Raw genomic sequence first — 17,891 nt, 5'->3', positions numbered from 1 at the left:
GGAAAACTGGATCTCTACATGCAGAAGCATGAAACAAGACCCCTATTGTACACCTGACACAAAAATCCACTCAAAATGGATCAGAGACCTAAATCTACAACAGGTTACCATCAAATTATTAGGAACATTGGGGAAACCCTACAAGACATTGGCATAGAGAAAGACTTCTTGGAAAAGACACCAGAAGTACAGGCAATCAAAGCCAAAATTAACAAGTGAAATTACATCATACTGAGAAGCTTCTGCACTGCAAAAGAAATACTCAGCAAAGTGAAGAGGCAACCTACAGAATGGGAGAAATGCAAACTAAGAAACTGACTAAGGATTAACCTCCAGAATCTATAAAGAGCTCAAGAAACTCAACAACTACAAAATGAACAACCTAGCCCAGAAATGGTCAAAGGACCTGAACAGATATTTTTCAAGAGAGGAAATTCAAATGGCTAATAGACACATGAAGAAATGCTAACAATCACTAGCCATTAGAGAAATGCAAATCAAAACCACAATGTAGTTTCACCTCACCCCCATTAGAATGGCCCTCAGAGAAATGAACAAAAACAAATGCTCACAAGGATGTGGGAATAAGGGTACCTTAATCCACTGTTGGTGGGGATGTATACTGGTACAGCCATTGTGGAAGACAATATGGAGATATCTCAGAAATCTGAATACAGACCTACCATATGACCCACTCATCCCACTCCTGGGAATTTATCCAAAGGAAATGAAATCAGCATATGAAAGAGTGATTTGTACCCTCATGCTCATTTCAGCACAATTTACAATAGCTAAAATATGGTATCAACACAGATGTTCATCAATTGAGGACTGGATAAAGAAATTAAAGTATATATATACACTATGAATACTACACAGTGGTAAAGAAAATGAAATCCTTTCATTTGCAGGAAAATGGATGTAAATGAAAACCATTACGCTTAGTGAAATAAGCCAGTCAAAAAAGACAAATACCATATGGTCTCTCTGATCTGTGGTAACTAATAGAGTACCTAAAATACACTCTATAGGAGCGAAACTGACACTTTAAGATGAATTGATTTTGAACAGCCTTTGCCTTGACTGTCAAGGAACAATTTTGTTTTTTCTTCATACTAATCAAAGAACTCTCTACTTAGTATAGGATTAATTTTATGAATATGAAATTACCTGAAAAATTTATCTCTGTAAAAAATAAGAATTGGAAAGGAAGAAAGAGGAGAAAGGATGGGAGTAGTGGTGGGAGGAGGGTAGGGAGGAAAGAATCCTCATGTTCCCAAATCTGTATATATTAAATGCATGAAGTTGCATTCCTTCAATAAAATAAAATAATTTTAAAGTGTCAAGATGAGTTGTAAATAATAATCTTTAATTTATGCTGCTTCAAATCCCAAACATTTAATAGAAAAAGGCATGCAAAGATGAAACTAAAGACATTTTAAGCATTATTTTCCTTTTGTTTTTGAAAAGTTCAAGGGAATATTTACTTTGTCCATACAGATTCCACTTAGATTTCTTATTTCACATACCATTTGTAATAATTTTATTCAATGCTCCTTGTGGAGAACCAGGAATGTGTATTCTCATTTTCTTCAGTTGTTCTATTTCCTCTGTTGTAGACAGAATAGTTTCTTCATATACATTACTGTTAGGATCACTGAGGATCTGAAGTAAAACAAGGAGATTTTTTAAGAGTGTACTAAAATCACTAAACCTCATAACTAAACTCATTACTATTAACATTGCATGGAGGCTTTCACATTCATGATCTATATTGGCAGGAATTTGGGTGTTACAGCAGTGCAGTTTGCATGGTATCTTGATTTACCATTTTACAGGCTGCACTCTCCATCATTTTCAATTACCATTTACTGTATAAGGGTACTGTTAAAAGTACATGGAAAAATAGAACTAAGAGATCAGTTTATTTTGGTGTAAAAATTTATGAAACCCATGCACAGTTTTTTTCATGATATGCATTTTCCAAGAAATCCTGAAGATATTTTAGATAATGAATAGTGTGAAAGAGTAATAAAAGTGTTTGTCATCTGTCTAGTTCCCAAAGATTATTCACCAAAGCTTTCTGTGAAATGGAAACACAACTTAATGGAAAGCAGGTAAAATATCATTCGATGTGGATTCATTTCACATGAAAACTTACATAACTGAAGGAAAAATGAGAAAAACACAGGTCAAGTCCTCAGAAAATCAAGCATGCTTTCACTAATATTCTTGATAATATATATAGATAGTTTATAGGTATATCTTATTTTTCCAGGCCTTTGAATGGTAGTTAGTTTACTTAGAAAACTGTTGAATTGGAAAAAAAAAGAAATTGTTGGATTGTGATAATATTGAGAAGTTTCTCCCAATGCAAAAAACAATTACAACTTATAACAACAAAAATCTGGGGTGAGTTTAATCCTGGAATAGATATCTCCAAATCCTGTGCCTCCACACACCAATATTTTGAGTGTACTGATAAAATTGTGAGTGCAGTTGGAGAGAGAACATCACACTGATACAGGAAATAAAACAAAGATTACCGTGCAGTGACAGATTAAGGCAGGGAAAAGTTAACACTCAGTAACCAGGGAGATAGAGAAACCATAAGCAGATGGTGGCCAAAAATAATTTAACTCTTTAAGGTCAAAGTTTTTCAAACCTGATCATAACTGAGTGGCTGGAGTGCTGCTGTAGAGGCTTCTGAAAATTCTGTTACTGTGTAAAAGGGCTAAAGACACAATGGCAAACTTTTATTAGGGTGGATGAAAGGTAATACACAATAAACACGTTAAGTTTTATTATTTCAGAATTTCCAATAAGTTAACATAGACTAAGATGAATTATGCACAGGTAAAGAAAGTAGTTAGAGGTAATGCTGAATATTTAAAATACTTTTATTTTGACATGCAGAGTTAGACAGTGAGAGAGAGAGAGAGAGAGACAGAGAGAAAGGTCTTCCTTCCGTTGGTTCACCCCTCAAATGACTGCTATGGCCTGTGCGCTGTGCTGATCCGAAGCCAGGAGCCAGGTGCTTCCTCCTGGTCTCCCATGCAGATGCAGGGCCCAAGGACTTGGGCCATCCTCCACTGCACTCCCAGGCTACAGCAGAGAGCTGGACTAGAAGAGGAGCAACCAGGACAGAATCTGGCGCCTCATCCGGGACTAGAACCCGGGGTACTGGCGACGCAAAGCGGAGGATTAGCCTAGTGAGCTGCGGCACCAGTCCTAAAATACTTTTTTTTTCTTTTATTTTTGACAGGCAGAGTGGACAGTGAGAGAGGGAGACAGAGAGAAAGGTCTTCCTTTGCCGTTGGTTCGTCCTCCAATGGCTGCTGCAGCCAGTGCGCTGCAGCCAGCACATCATACTGATCCAAAGCCAGGAGCCAGGTGATTCTCCTGGTTTCCCATGGGGTGCAGGGCCCAAGGATTTGGGCCATCCTCCACTGCACTCCCGGACTACAGCAGAGAGCTGGACTGGAAGAGGGGCAACTGGGACAGAATCCGGCACCCCGACCGGAACTAGAACCCGGTGTGCTGGTGCCGCAAGGCGGAGGATTAGCCTATTGAGCCGCAGTGCCGGCCCTAAAATACTTTTAAAAAGGACTTTTTTGGCACTTAAGAACTGTATAAATTCCTATTTTTAAAAAATAGGTAATTTGCATTTCTAAATATAAGCACCTATTGTTAGCAAAAAGTAAACCAACAGTTTACTGACTTATTTTAAACACAAAATTAAAAAATTGCGTTTCCTCAAATACACAGAACATTTTCATAAATATGGAGTTGTCTTTACATCTTTGTATCTATTAGTATAAATGACCAAGTCTTTCCTAGACACACCAAAAAGTAACAAGCAATGTTTCTCTTATTCCTAACATCTGACTATAATAGCTAAAAAATACTCTGCATTCAACACTTTTATATCTGTTCCATCCTTCGTACTCATATCAAAACTCATTTAAACTAGCTATTTCAAATTACTTCTTTACATTTTTAAGACATATAACAGAAAACTAACCAACAGCAAATATTCCAAATGAATTTTAAGATCAGATGGATTTTAATTTTCTCTCTGTCTCTTATCTGCTAGTTCACTCTCCAAATGCCTACAATAGCCATGGCTGTCCTGACTGAAGCCAGGGGCAGAGTACTCAATCTCAGCCTCCAACACAGGTGGCAGGAACCCAACTACAGGAATCATCACATGCTGACTCCCAAGTTCTCCAGGAACTGGAGCCAGGAATCAAACCCAGGCACTTTGATACAGGATGTGGATGCCTTGATTGGTGTCTTAACCACTAGTCCAAGTGCCCACTCCCAGACTGGCTTTTATATCATATATTACATTGGAGTTTTAAGACTTTTACCTCAGTGGATGTAGATGTTACAAAGTCTTTATTATCCAAAGATTCAGTTTTTGATTCTGTGGTGTGCATGCTAAGATCTAGAAGAAAAATAATTTGTAAGTATAAAAAACAAAAACAAAAACAGGATGATACATCCACATGAAAACAAATATGGTTATGTGACATTAATGTTTAAATTATTATTATCATAAAGCTTTATCAGTCAATCAGATAAGGTTATAGCAAAAACAGCTCCACATATTCATTTTAAAAGTTATTAATCCAAACCATGTGCATGTTTTCAAATTATCATATAGGAATTTATATATCCAATAATTCATAATAATGGGTAAAATTTCAAAAGAAAATATCAGAAACTGCAGTCCTTTTATTTCATGGATAGAACTAAAATTTTGAGATATTTTCTACCACTGATTTTCTCTATCTTCAATCACATTCCTGAATGAGACTTCAAAAAATTTTAAATGAAATATGAAGGATGGACAGCTATTGGTACCAGATACACTTCCCTGCCATAAGAAATTATTATTTCAAATAATCAGCGTAATGATGCAAGTCAAGAAGTAGAAAAGAACAAACCAAAGACCAATTTAATATAACAAAAGAAATAACAAAGATCAGAGCAGAAAGAAATGAAGAAAAATATTAAATGATCGAGTTAGTTATATCAAGATCAGTTAGTTTTTGAAAAGATAAACAAAAGTGACATACTTACAGCTAGACTAACCAAAAAATAAAAAGTCCAAATAAAATCACAGAAGTAACAAGTAGGCATTAAAGCTAATACCACAGAAATACAAAGGATTATTAGTGATTATTATGAATAACTGTATGTCAACAAATTGGAAAATCTAGAAGAAATGAATACATGTCCAGATACTCCAAATTTTAACCATAAAGACAGAAAAACCTGCACAGACTAGTAACATGCAATGACGCTGTATCAGTCATAAAAGTCTCCAAAGAAAAGCCTAAGACTGACTGTTTGCGAAATTCTAGCAGTTTTTTTTTTTGACAGGCAGAGTGGACAGTGAGAGAGAGAAAAAAAGATTTTCCTTTTCCGTTGGTTCACCCCCCAATGGCCGCTGCGGCTGGCGCATTGCGGCCGGCGCACCGTGCTGATCCGAAGCCAGGAGCCAGGTGCTTCCTCCTGGTCTCCCATGTGGGTGCAGGGCCCAAGACTTGGGCCATCCTCCACTGCACTCCCGGGCCACAGCAGAGAGCTGGACTGGAAGAGGAGCAACCAGGACAGAATCCGGCGCCCCGACCAGGACTAGAACCCGGGGTGCCGGAGCCGCAGGCAGAGGATTAGCCTATTGAGCTGCAGCACCGGCTAAAGATTTCATTTTTTATTTGAGAGGCAGTTATAGACAGAAAGAGGGAGAGACAGAGAGAAAAGTCTTCCATCAATTTCCAAATGGCTGCAATGGATGGAGCTGGATGGATAAAACTCCTAGTCAGGAGGTTCAAATAGCATATGGGTGCTAGGGCCCAGGCACTTACGCCATCTTCTACTGCTTTCCGAGGCCATATCAGAGAGCTGGATCTGAAGAACACCTGGGATACAAACCAGCACCCATATGGAATGCCTTTGCTATAGGCAGAGGCTTAGCCTATTGTACCACAGCTGTTCTAGAAAAAATTTTTAAAAAAGAACCCATACTTAATCTCTATCCCCTGAAATTTTAAGAATGTTTCCAAACTTATTATGTGAGGCTAGTTTTACTGGACAGTACTCAGCAATCAAAGCAAACTATAGACCAATGCCCATGATGAATTGATATAAAAGTCCTAAAAAAAAAAATGCACATTGAATCCAACAGAACATCAAAAAGATCATACACCACAATCAAATGGGATCATCCTAAAGATACAGGATGGCTCAACACATGTAAATTAATAAGTGAAAAACATTACATAGGTGGCCAGTGTTGTGGCACAGCGGGTTAGGCTGCCATCTATGACACCGGAATCCCATATGGATGTTCCACTTCTGATCCACCTCCCTGCATATTTTCCTGGGAAAGCAGCAGAAGATGGCCCAAGTACTTGAGCCCCTGGTACCCACATGGGAGTTCCAGGCTCCTGACTTTGGTTTGACTCAGCTCTGGCAATTGCAGCCACTTGAAGAGTGAATCAGCAGATGCAAGATCTTTCTCTGTTCCCTTGTCTCTCTATAACTCTGCCTTTCAAATAAATAAATAAATCTTTCAATACAAAAAAATCAACAAAGTAAAGGACAGAAAACATGTGATCCCTTCAATAGATACAGAAAAGTACTAGATAATTTTTTTTTTTTGATAGGCAGAGCGGACAGTGAGAGAGAGAGACAGAGAGACAGAGAGAAAGGTTTTCCTTTTCTGTTGGTTCACCCTCCAATGGCCATTGCGGCGCATCTTGGCCGTCGCACCGTGCTGATCTGAAGCCAGGAGCCAGGTGCCTCTCCTGGTCTCCCATGGGGTGCAGGGCCCAAGGACTTGGGCCATCCTCCACTGCCTTCCTGGGCCATAGCAGAGAGCTGGCCTGGAAGAGGGGCAACCGGGACAGAATCTGGCGCCCCAACCGGGACTAGAACCCAGTGTGCCGGCGCCGCAAGGCGGAGGATTAGCCTATTGAGCCGCGGCGCCGGCCACTAGATAAATTAAGTATAGAAGATATGTGTCTCAATATAGTAAAAGCTATCCACAAAAAACTACAGCCAAGATAATAAATACTGAATGGGAAAAAGCTGAAAGTGTTTCCTTTAAGATTTGAAATAATAGGAGGATGTCCATTTTTTTACCACTCTTATTAAATGTGGTAATAGCGGGGCCGGCACTGTGGCACAGTGGGTTAAAAGTCCCAGCCTGCAGCGCCGGCATCCCATATGGGCACCGGTTCGAGTCCCAGCTGCTCCTCTTCCGATTCAGCTCTCTGTTGTGGCCTAGGAAAGCAGCAGAAGACGGCCCAAGTCCTTGGGCCCCTACACCTGCATGGGAGACCTGGAAGAAGCTCCTGGCTCCTGGCTTCAGATCAGCTCAGCTCTGGCCTTTGCGGTCATTTGGGGAGTGAGCCAGCAGAATGGAAGACCTCTCTCTCTCTGACTCTACATCTCTCTGTAACTCTTTCAAACAAACAAACAAAAAATGTGGTAATGGGAGTGTTAGCCAGAGCAATCAGGTAAGAGGGAAAAAAAAGCATGCAAGCAGGAAGAGTGAAAGTAAAATTATACTTGTTTGCATATGACAACTTTGTATGTAGGAAAACTTAAAGACTCCAACAAAAAACTTAGAATTGAGAAATTCAGTAAAGCTGCAGGTTACAAAAACAACATAAAAAATCAGTTGTGATGGGGCCTGTATTATGGTTTAATGGGTGAAGCCACTGCCTGCAATATCGGCATCTCATCTTGGCACTGGTTCAAGTCTCAGTTGCTCAATATTTTTTTTAGATTTATTTTTTCCATGAAAGGCAGAGTTGGAGGGAAGGAGGGAAAGAGAGAAAGAGGTTCTCCATACACTGGTTTACTACCCAAATGGCCACAATGGCCAAAGCTTGGCCAATCTGAAGCCAGGAGCCTGGAGTTTCTTTCAGGTCTCCCACATGGGTGCAAGGGTCTAAGGACCTGGTCCATTTTCTACTTCCTTCCCAGGCCATACCACCAAGCTGGATCAGAATTGGAGCAGCTTTTTGTATTCTGTATCAGAATTGGAGCAGCTGAGACTCGAACTGGTGCCCATATGGGATGATGGCACTGCAGGTGGTGGCTTTACCTGCTGCATCAAAGCGTTGGCCCCACTTCTGATCCACTTCTGGATCTAGCTCCCTGCTGATGTGCCTGGGAAAAGAAGTGGAGGACAGCCCAAGTCCTTGGGACCTTGCACCTGTGTGGGAAACCTGGCTGAAGCTCCTGGCTCCTGGCTTCAGCCTGGCTCAGCTTGGGCCATTCGGGGAGTGAACCAGTGGATGGAAGATTTCTCTCTCTCTCCCTCTGTCCCTCCATAACTCTGCCTTTCAAATAAAAAAAAATCTTAAAAAATCAGTTGTATTTCTTTTTTCCTTTAAGATCTATTTATTTATTTGAAAGGCAGAGTTACAGAGATGCTAGGAAAAAAGAGGTGAGTGGGAACAGATGGATTATGGAAACAAACCAGAGTTAGATGAAAGGAGTAAGTTTTGGTGTTCTATAGCACAGTAGGATAACTATAGTTTATAACACTTATTATATATTTTATAAAGAACTGGAGAAGAGGAGTTCTAGGATTCCAAACACAAAGGCACCGTAAATGTCTGAGGAGAGGGTTTGGTGCTGTGGTGTAGCAGGTAAAGCCACCACCTACAGTGCCAACATTCCATATGGGTGCTGGTTCATGTCCTGGCTGCTCCACTTCCAATCCAGCTCCCTGCAAATGTGTCTGGGAAAGCAGTGGAAGGATGGCCTGAGTCCTTGGGCCCCTATACCCATGTGGGAGACCCAGAAGAAGCTCCTGGTCCCTGGATTTGGATTGCCTCAGCTCTGGCTGTTGTGGCCATTTGGGGAGTAAACCAGCAGTTGGAAAACCTCTCTTTCTCTGTCTAACTCTCTCTGTAACTCTTTCAAGTAAATAAAATAAATCTTTCTTAAAAAGTCTGAGGAGATGGAAATGTTAATTACCCTGACCTGATCACTGCACATCAACACATGTATCATATTGTCACACAGTTCACCATAAACATGCCCTAGTATTACGTATCAATTAAAGATAAATTTTAAAAGAACAAAATGAAATATGATCAACTACATTAATACTTCCATCTATTGTTACTGATACATGCTAGCTGTTTATAAGGTTCACATGAAAGATCTGTAGGTCCAATATTTAAAGATATCTATCTATAAGGTTTTCTTTTGAAGAATGAACTAGAACTTCATCAAAAGAGTAACAACATCTGGGAATTTTTATCTTAAAATATCTGTTATTTCTACCTTCTCTGTGATCCAGCTATGAGTGCAGGAAGAACAGCCTTATTTTAAAAATATTTTTTTCGAATCTCACCGTTATCCTGGGCAACAGATGAGCTGTCCAGGAAGGGATGCATCTTTCCTGCTGAAGGCTTGGGGTGAAAACGCTCAGTCATCTTGGTAATATCAGATTGGATGCCTGAAGCTGCAGGAAAAAAGACTGGAACTTTCAGGAAAAAACTGTATCTAACAATTCCAATATAGCAGAAGTGAAGTCAACATTCCAGGAAATTCTTCCAAAACAAGGGCAGTTGTCTATGGAAGATAAACCTAAAATAATGTAGTTTTGAAAGAGTCCATGATATAAATACAAACATTAGATTTGGAGTTTTAATTCTAGTGGACTATACTTCAAGCTATAATATGTATATTCCTAAGAATACCTTTGTAAATTATTAATGTAATAATAATAATGTAATAATAATAATGTAATAATAATAATGTAATAATCTTGGGTGGTTTGTTGGAGTCAACAGACACTTTAAATTAGCACAGACCTTTCGATCTTGCCAAATAATTAAGTTCTATAAAAGAAGTTAGAAATGTGCTAATTCTTTAGAAAACTGCTATTGGTGGTAGGTAGTATTTTCTGAGACACTGAATAAATGTAAAGCTTTGAGTCTCTGGAGAATAATTGTTTTCTTTTTTTTTTAGAATATAGAATCTCTTTATTAGTTCAGGATAGGTAAGGATTTCTTAAAATACAAAAAGCATAAAATACAGAGGGAAAGAGTAGTAAGTTTATAATTAAACTTTAAATTTTATGCCTAAAATGTATAACCTAATTCTAATCAAACAAGCAGAACTAACTTCCAGTTTATAGGAAATAAGCTATCAGACATGATGAAGATACATCAAATAATTAACTTTGCCATCTTAAGCAACTAAAAATGCGTACAACACGTATACAACAAAATTTTCAGACACTGGACAATAGCCAGTATGTGACAATGACTTTTTAAAAATTAATTAATTAATCTGAGAGGCAGAGAGATAGAGTGAACTTTCATACACTGGTTCAATCTCCAAATGGCTGGGACTGGGCAGAGCCCCCCACCCCCCATGATACATACAGAACAAAAAAAATACAGTCATTTTCTTTCTGTAAATCACAATACAATATCTTTTAAATCCACTAAATCCACTAGAAATTTGAAATTAGTAAATATTAGAAATTAATATTAGTAAATATTAAATTAGTAAATATTAGAAAATTTTATTTGACAGGCAGAGTGAACAGTGAGAGAGAGAGACAGAGAGAAAGGTCTTCCTTTGCCGTTGGTTCACCCTCGAATGGCCGCCGCGGCTAGCGCGCTGCGGCCGGCGCACTGCGCTGATCCGATGGCAGGAGCCAGGTGCTTTTCCTGGTCTCCCATGGGGTGCAGGGCCCAAATACTTGGGCTATCCTCCACTGCACACCCTGGCCACAGCAGAGAGCTGGCCTGGAAGAGGGGCAACCGGGACAGAATCTGGCGCCCCAACCAGGACTAGAACCCGGTGTGCCAGCGCCACTAGGTGGAGGATTAGTCCATTGAGCCGCGGTGCCGGCCAGAAATTTATTTTTAAAAAATATCATGTAGGATCTCTGTCTTTAATGTGCTGTACACTGTTATTTAATGCTATAACTAGTATTCCAACAGTATTTTTTCACTTTGTATTGCTATGTGGGGGCAAACTGTTGAAATCTTTACTTAATATATACTGAACTGATCTTCTATATATAAAGAGAATTGAAAATGAATCTTGATGTGAATGGAAGGGAAGAGGGAGCGAGAAAGGGGAGGGTTGCGGGTGGGAGGGAAAATGTGGGAGGGGGGGAAGCCAATGTAATTCATAAGCTGTACTTTGGAAATTTATATTCATTAAATAAAAGTTTTTAATAAAAAAAAAAATGATGGGCAACAAAGGGAACACTTATGTGCTGGTAGGGCTACAAACCAGATAGTCACTCTGAAACAGAATGTGGCATTGTCTGGTAAAGATGAAGACAAATAGTATCACTCCCAGATAATTTTCATTAGCAGCACTGTTTGCAATAGCAAACACAAAAACAAATAAAACCCAAATGTCCATCAACAGAATGTATAAGTTGTGGTATATTCATACACTATGCAGCAAAAATGAGTGAGTCTCTAAAAATACTAAATTGCAAAAAGAAAGTCATAGGAGTAAATATACATTAAGCCATTTATATAAAATTCATAAACATACAAAAATTAACATTACATTTGGGATACATACATACATTGTGAAACTATAACAACTAGCAAGAGAATGACAAACAAAATTCAAAGTAACAATTATTGGAGGAGGAGGACACACAGAGGACTTTTAAAGTGTAGGTGTTTGTTTCTTAACCTGGCTGACTGCTGCACAGATATTTACATTTATTATTCCCTATGCCTCATATATATGTGGCTGTGTATTTCTGTAGTATGAAATACTTAATTCTTAAAAAGACTGAAAATATGAAGGACTTTAAATATGAAGATGGCAATAAAATTAATGTAAAGGAAAAAAGGAACCACCCAGTTTGTTATCTTTCATTGCCCTATGGAATCATTATTAATCTAAAAGGGCCACAATGACAATTGGAGTCTTTTAACTGCTGTGACACAAAATCTGAACATCTGCTTTTCTGGCACTCTACATTAGCCATTCATTTCTGGTTATTCATCTTTCATCTGTACTTAGATTCTTCTTTTTCTTTAACTTTTATTTAATAAATATAAATTTCCAAAGTACAGCTTTTGGATTATAGTGGCTTTTTCCCCCATAACCTCCCTCCCACCCACAAACCATCCCATCTCCCACTCCCTCTCCCATCCCATTCACATCAAGATTCAATTTCAATTATCTTTATATACAGAAGATCAATTTACTATATACTAAGTATAAAGATTTCAACAGTTTGCACCCACACAGAAACACAATAAAAGCATAACAAAGGGACTCTCCTGTCTTCCAATCTTAGATAACCTTACAACTTCTTATTGGCCCAAATACTGAGAATATTATTTCCAGATCTTCATCTGTAGTCACTGGATTCAATTTACAAACAAACACCACATTTTCTGGAGGTTTAATATCTGCGTCATGGAGGTCTCCCACTATCTCTGGGAAGAATAGCTTGAGTTTTGGCCTCTTTTTCTTCCTTAATTTCTTCCACTTCTTCAGCTGATCTTCCTTTAAAATCATCAATTTCTTCATCTGCTCCTATTTGACCACTATCTAACTGTTCCCTTGTGGGTTCTGGTGATTGAACAGGAATAAATCAGGATGGCCATCAAATGGATCATCTAAAATCACTGAATGATTTATCCAAAGTCCTTGTCAACAACGGCTTCATTAATTTTCTTAACTATGTCCATGCCTTCTGTCACCTCGCCAAACACTATATGAACACCATCAAGGTCATCTAGATTTTCTCCTGTAATAATAAGAAACTGAGATCCATGCTGATCACTGACATTTGTTCCCCATGGAACAGTGCCTTTCTTCTTGTGTTTAATTCTTGCACTTTTTCTGCTTCAAAAAAGCTTGCTTGATCACCATATAGTTGACCAAAAATAGACTCTTCTCCATGACCAGTGGCTGTATGATCACCAGTCTGTATGATAAAATCCCTCTGTACATTGCAATTAAAGCAATAATTATAATATTTTATTTTGCACAACTTCAAAAAATTTAAGCAGGCTGTTGGGGAATCTTGAATATTAGGTTTCAGTTGTGTTTCTTGCATGCACTTCTGGGCATGGCCGCTCCTTGCTGTACAGGTCAGTGATGACATCGCCCTGGTGCCAGCTGATAATAATTTTTTTTTAACACTAATCATTTTGATAATATAATTTCAGAATGATCAAGGGGTCAGCGCTGTGGTGTAGCAGGTAAAGCCGCCGCCTGCAGTGCCAGCATCCCATATGGTCACCAATTCAAGTACTGACTGCTCTACATCTGATCCATCTCTGTTATGGACTGGGAAAGCAGTAGAAGGCGATCCAAGTCCTTGGACTCTTGCACCCACGTGGGAGACCTGGAAGAAGTTCCTGGCTCCTGGCTTCGGATCAGCCCAGTTCCAGCTGTTGCAGTCATTCGGGGAGTGAATCAGTGGATGGAAGACCTCTCTCTCTTTCTCTGCAATTCTGCCTTTCAGGTAATAAATAAATAAATCTTTTTAAAAAAATGATCAAAGCTATTTTGTATCTTATAGATTTTCATTAAGTGGCTGGCGCCGTGGCTCACTAGGCTAATCCTCCGCCTGTGGCACTGGTACCCTGGGTTCTAGTCCCGGTTGGGGCGCCAGATTCTGTCCCGGTTGCTCCTCTTCTAGTCCAGCTCTCTGCTGTGGCCCGGGAAGGCAGTGGAGGATGGCCCAACTGCTTGGGCCCCTGCACCTGCATAGGAAACCAAGAAGCAGCACCTGCTCCTGGCTTCAGATCAGGGCAGTGCACCGGCCGTAGTGGCCATTTGGAGGGTGAACCAACAGAAGGAAGACCTTTCTCTCTGTCTCTCTCTCTGTCTAACTCTGCCTGTCAAAAAAAAAAAAAAGAAAGAAAAAATAAATTTCATTAAGTTTTATATCAGTTCGGTAAACAAGGGAGTCAAGCATGCATACGTTTTCCCCAGTGTAATCTTAAAAGATTTACTATTATACTTTCAATTCAAAAGTTTACAAGGATTATTTTTTATAAAAGTTTGCTAGGAACACAGCTTAAAATCAGCAAATTCAGATGTGCTTCCTTACTTGATTTAAAATTTGTTGTGTGAAATTAAAAGTTCTTAAAAAGACCTAAAATAAATGTACTCTCAAAAAATATTTTTCTCTCTGGCCGGCGCCATGGCTCAACAGGCTAATCCTCCGCCTTGCGGCACCGGCACACCAGGTTCTAGTCCCGGTCGGGGCGCCGGATTCTGTCCCGGTTGCTCCTCTTCCAGGCCAGCTCTCTGCTATGGCCCGGGAATGCAGAGGAGGATGGCCCAAGTGCTTGGGCCCTGCACCCCATGGGAGACCAGGAGAAGCACCTGGCTCCTGCCATCGGATCAGCGTGGCGTGCTGGCCGCAGCGCGCCGGCTGCGGCGGCCATTGGAGGGTGAACCAACGGCAAAGGAAGACCTTTCTCTCTGTCTCTCTCTCTCTGTCCACTCTGCCTGTAAAAATAAAAAAATTAAAAAAAATTAAAAATAAAAAAATTTTTCTCTCAATTCTTGAGTTATTGTTGAGGAAAAATTAAAGATTTTAAGTTTTAATTATTAGGTAATATATAGGAATTTATCATACATACCCCACAGTGTTTCAAGTATCTATATAAGGTAAGAAATTTTTTTTGATATTTTAAAAAATTTAATGACAAATGTAAGTCCTAACAAATCAAAACTTACATTATTTTTAAAAAGATTTTATTCATTTATTTATTTGAAAGGTAGAGTTACAGACAGTGGGAGGGCGTGACAAAGAAAGGTCTTCTGTCCACTGGTTCATCTCCCAAATGGCAGCAACAGCTGGAGCTGGGCCGATCCAAAGCCAGGAGCCAGGAGCCAGGAGCCAGGAGCTTCCTCCAGGTCTTCCACGTGGGTTCAGGGGCCCAACGGCCTGGGCCATCCTCCACCACCCTCCAAGGCCACAACAGAGAGCTAGATCAGAAAAAGAACAGCCAGGACTAGAACCAGCACCCACATGGGATGCTGGTACCACAGGCAGAGGATTAACCTACTGTGCCACAGCACCAGCCCTTTAAAACTTATATTAAATGTAAAAAGTCTTTACCAATTAAAAGGCAGATGGGCAAATTGTGTTTAAAAAAATGACCCAATAATGTACTACCTACAAAGAGCTTACTTCAAAATATAAGCACAATTAAAATAAGAACAGAAAAATACATTATGCAAACATTGATCAAAGGAAATCAGGAGTACCCATATCTACATCATATAAAGTAGACTTCAGAGCAAAGAATGTTACTAGAGACAGAGAGGAAAATTATATAATAATAAAATTGTCAGTTTTCATAAGACACCAATCCTAATTGTTTATGCACCAAACAGTAAAACTTTAAAATATATGACACAAAAATGGATACAACTGAAAGGAGTAGATTAATCTATAGTACAGTTCAATATTTCAACATCTTTCTCAACATTGCTTGAAAAACTAGATAGAAAACCATCAAGGGGCCAGCACTGGCACAGCGGGTGAGGCTGCCAGCTGCAGTGCTGGCATCCCATATGGGCACCGGTTCGAGTCCTGACTATCCACCTCCGATCCAACTCTCTGCCACGGCCTGGGAAGGCAATAGAAGATGGCCCAGGTCCTTGGGCCCCTGCACCTTTATGGGGGACCTGGAGGAAGATTCTGGCTCCTAGCCCCGGATCGGCACAGCTCCAGCCGTTGTGACCAATTGGGGAGTGAACCAGCAGATAGAGGACCTCTCTCTCTCTGCCTCTCCCTCTATCTCTGTGGAACTCTGACCTTCAAGTAAAATAAATAAATCCTTTTTTTATCTGTTCAACTTTTTATTGTTTTGACTTTTTTTAAACATTTATTTAATGAATTTATTTAATTTCCAAAGTACAGCATATGGATTACAATGGCTTCCCCTCCCACCCGCAACCCTCCCATCTCCCGCTCCCTCTCCCCTTCCATTCACATCAAGATTCATTTTCAATTCTCTTTATATACAGAAGATCAGTTTAGTATATATTAAGTAAAGATTTCAACAGTTTGCACCCACATAGAAACACAAAGTGAAAAATACTGTTTGAGTACTAGTTATACCATTAAATCACAATGTACAGCACATTAAGGACTAGATCCTACATGAGGAGTAAGTGCACAGTGACTCCTGTTGTTGACTTAACAAATTGACACTCTTGTTTATGGCATCAGTAATCATCCTAGGCTCTTGTCATGAGATGCCAAGGCTATGGAAGCCTTTTGAGTTCACCAACTCTGATCATGTTTAGACAAGGTCATAGTCAAAATAGAAGTTCTCTCCTCCCTTCAGAGAAAGGTACCTCCTTCTTTGATGACCCGTTCAAAGGTAAGAAATTTTAAAACTAAGAAAAAAAAGTTTTTAAAGTTTATTTATTTTTAAAGATTTATTTATTTTAAAAGGCAGAGTTACAGAGAGGCAGAGGCAGAGGTAGAGAGAGAGAGAGACAGAGAGAGGTCTTCCATCCACTGGTTCACTCCCCAAATGGCCACAACAGCTGGAGCTGTGCCAATCTGAAGCCAGGAACTTTGTCTGTGTCTCCCACTTGGGCACAGGAGGTCAAGGACTTGGGCCATCTTCTACTGCTTCCCCAGGCTATAGCAGAGAGATTGATCAGAAGTGGAGCAGCCAGGACTCGAACCAGTACCCATATAGAATGCTGGCACTGCAGGTCGCAGCTTTACCTGCTATGCCACAGCACTGGCCCTAGTTTATTTATTTTATTATGGTTACTTTTTTAAAAGAAAGAGTCGCAGAGACAAAAAGACAGATGGACAGGAGATCCTCTGTCATTGGCTCACTCCCCAAATGACAACAGCTGTAGCTACCAGGCTGAATCCAGGAGACCAGAACTCAATTCAAGCCTTCCATGTGGGTGGCAGGGACCTGAGTAACTTGATCTATCACCTGTTGCCACCCAGAGTGCATTAGCAGGAGGCCTGAAGTGGGAGTAGAGTCGGGACGTGATAGCAGGCTCTCTGAAATGGGATGCTGGTATCTCAAGCGGGGTCTTACCTGTAGCACCGAACACCCATACTGACAATAAAAATTTTCTATAAGAAGGACATGAAAACAAATGTTACCATTTGAATGTCTATCATATGCTAGGCTCTTTGCATTGACTGTCTCACTTCAATGAAATAAAATATTACTGTGTAAATCCTGTCAGTGATAACTGAATATGACTTTATTAAAGCATATAATAGTATTTGTTTTTAAAATTTGATTTAAAAATTAGAAGAAAATGGCTGGCGCCATGGCTCAATAGGCTAATCCTCCGCCTGCAGCGCTGGCACCCCGGGTTCTGGTCCTGGTCGGGGCGCCAGATTCTGTCCCAGTTGCCCTTCTTCCAGGCCAGCTCTCTGCTGTGGCCCAGGAGTGCAGTGGAGGATGGCCCAAGTCCTTGGGCCCTGCACCCATATGGGAGACCAGGAAAAGCACCTGGCTCCTGGCTTCAGATCAGTGCAGTGCGCCGACCACAGCGTGCCGGCCCCAGTGGCCATTGGAGGGTGAACCAGCGGAAGGAAGACCTTTCTCTCTGTCTCTCTCTCACTTTCCACTCTGCCTGTCAAAAGAAAAAAAGAAAGAAAGAAAGAGAGAAAGAAAGAAAGAAAGAAAGAGAAAGAAAGAGAAAGAAAGAAAGAGGAAGAAAGAAAGAAAGAAAGAAAGAGAAAGAAGAGAAAGAAAGAAAGAAAGAAAGAAAGAAAGAAAGAAAGAAAGAAAGAAAGAAAGAAAGAAAGAAAGAAAGAAAGAAAGAAAAAGTTAGATGAAAGTCCGTTCAAAGCGAAATTAACATGATGGTCAAAACTGCTACCTTGTCTTAGAGTG

At 40.0% G+C, this 17,891-nt stretch overlaps 1 protein-coding gene and 1 pseudogene across 1 annotated transcript in view; both read right to left on the bottom strand.

The window, feature by feature from the left end:
* The window catches only part of SLC9B1 (solute carrier family 9 member B1), a 133,405-nt gene that overhangs the window by 93,309 nt on the left and 22,205 nt on the right, over positions 1 to 17,891 (bottom strand). Inside the window, exons 3-6 of the mRNA XM_062199805.1 lie at positions 9,389 to 9,499; positions 4,374 to 4,450; positions 2,666 to 2,734; positions 1,530 to 1,665 (exon numbers count right to left, since the gene is read on the bottom strand). Coding sequence (XP_062055789.1) covers positions 1,530 to 1,665; positions 2,666 to 2,734; positions 4,374 to 4,450; positions 9,389 to 9,470 — 364 coding nt within the window. The 5' untranslated portion in view covers positions 9,471 to 9,499. The remainder of the gene's footprint in view (positions 1 to 1,529; positions 1,666 to 2,665; positions 2,735 to 4,373; positions 4,451 to 9,388; positions 9,500 to 17,891) is intronic.
* LOC133765298 (peptidyl-prolyl cis-trans isomerase-like 4) lies at positions 10,231 to 17,098 on the bottom strand (annotated as a pseudogene).

Source organism: Lepus europaeus, chromosome 8 (genome assembly GCF_033115175.1).
Source record: "Lepus europaeus isolate LE1 chromosome 8, mLepTim1.pri, whole genome shotgun sequence".
NCBI lineage: Eukaryota > Metazoa > Chordata > Mammalia > Lagomorpha > Leporidae > Lepus > Lepus europaeus.
This window is presented reverse-complemented; position numbering and strand designations above follow the sequence as displayed.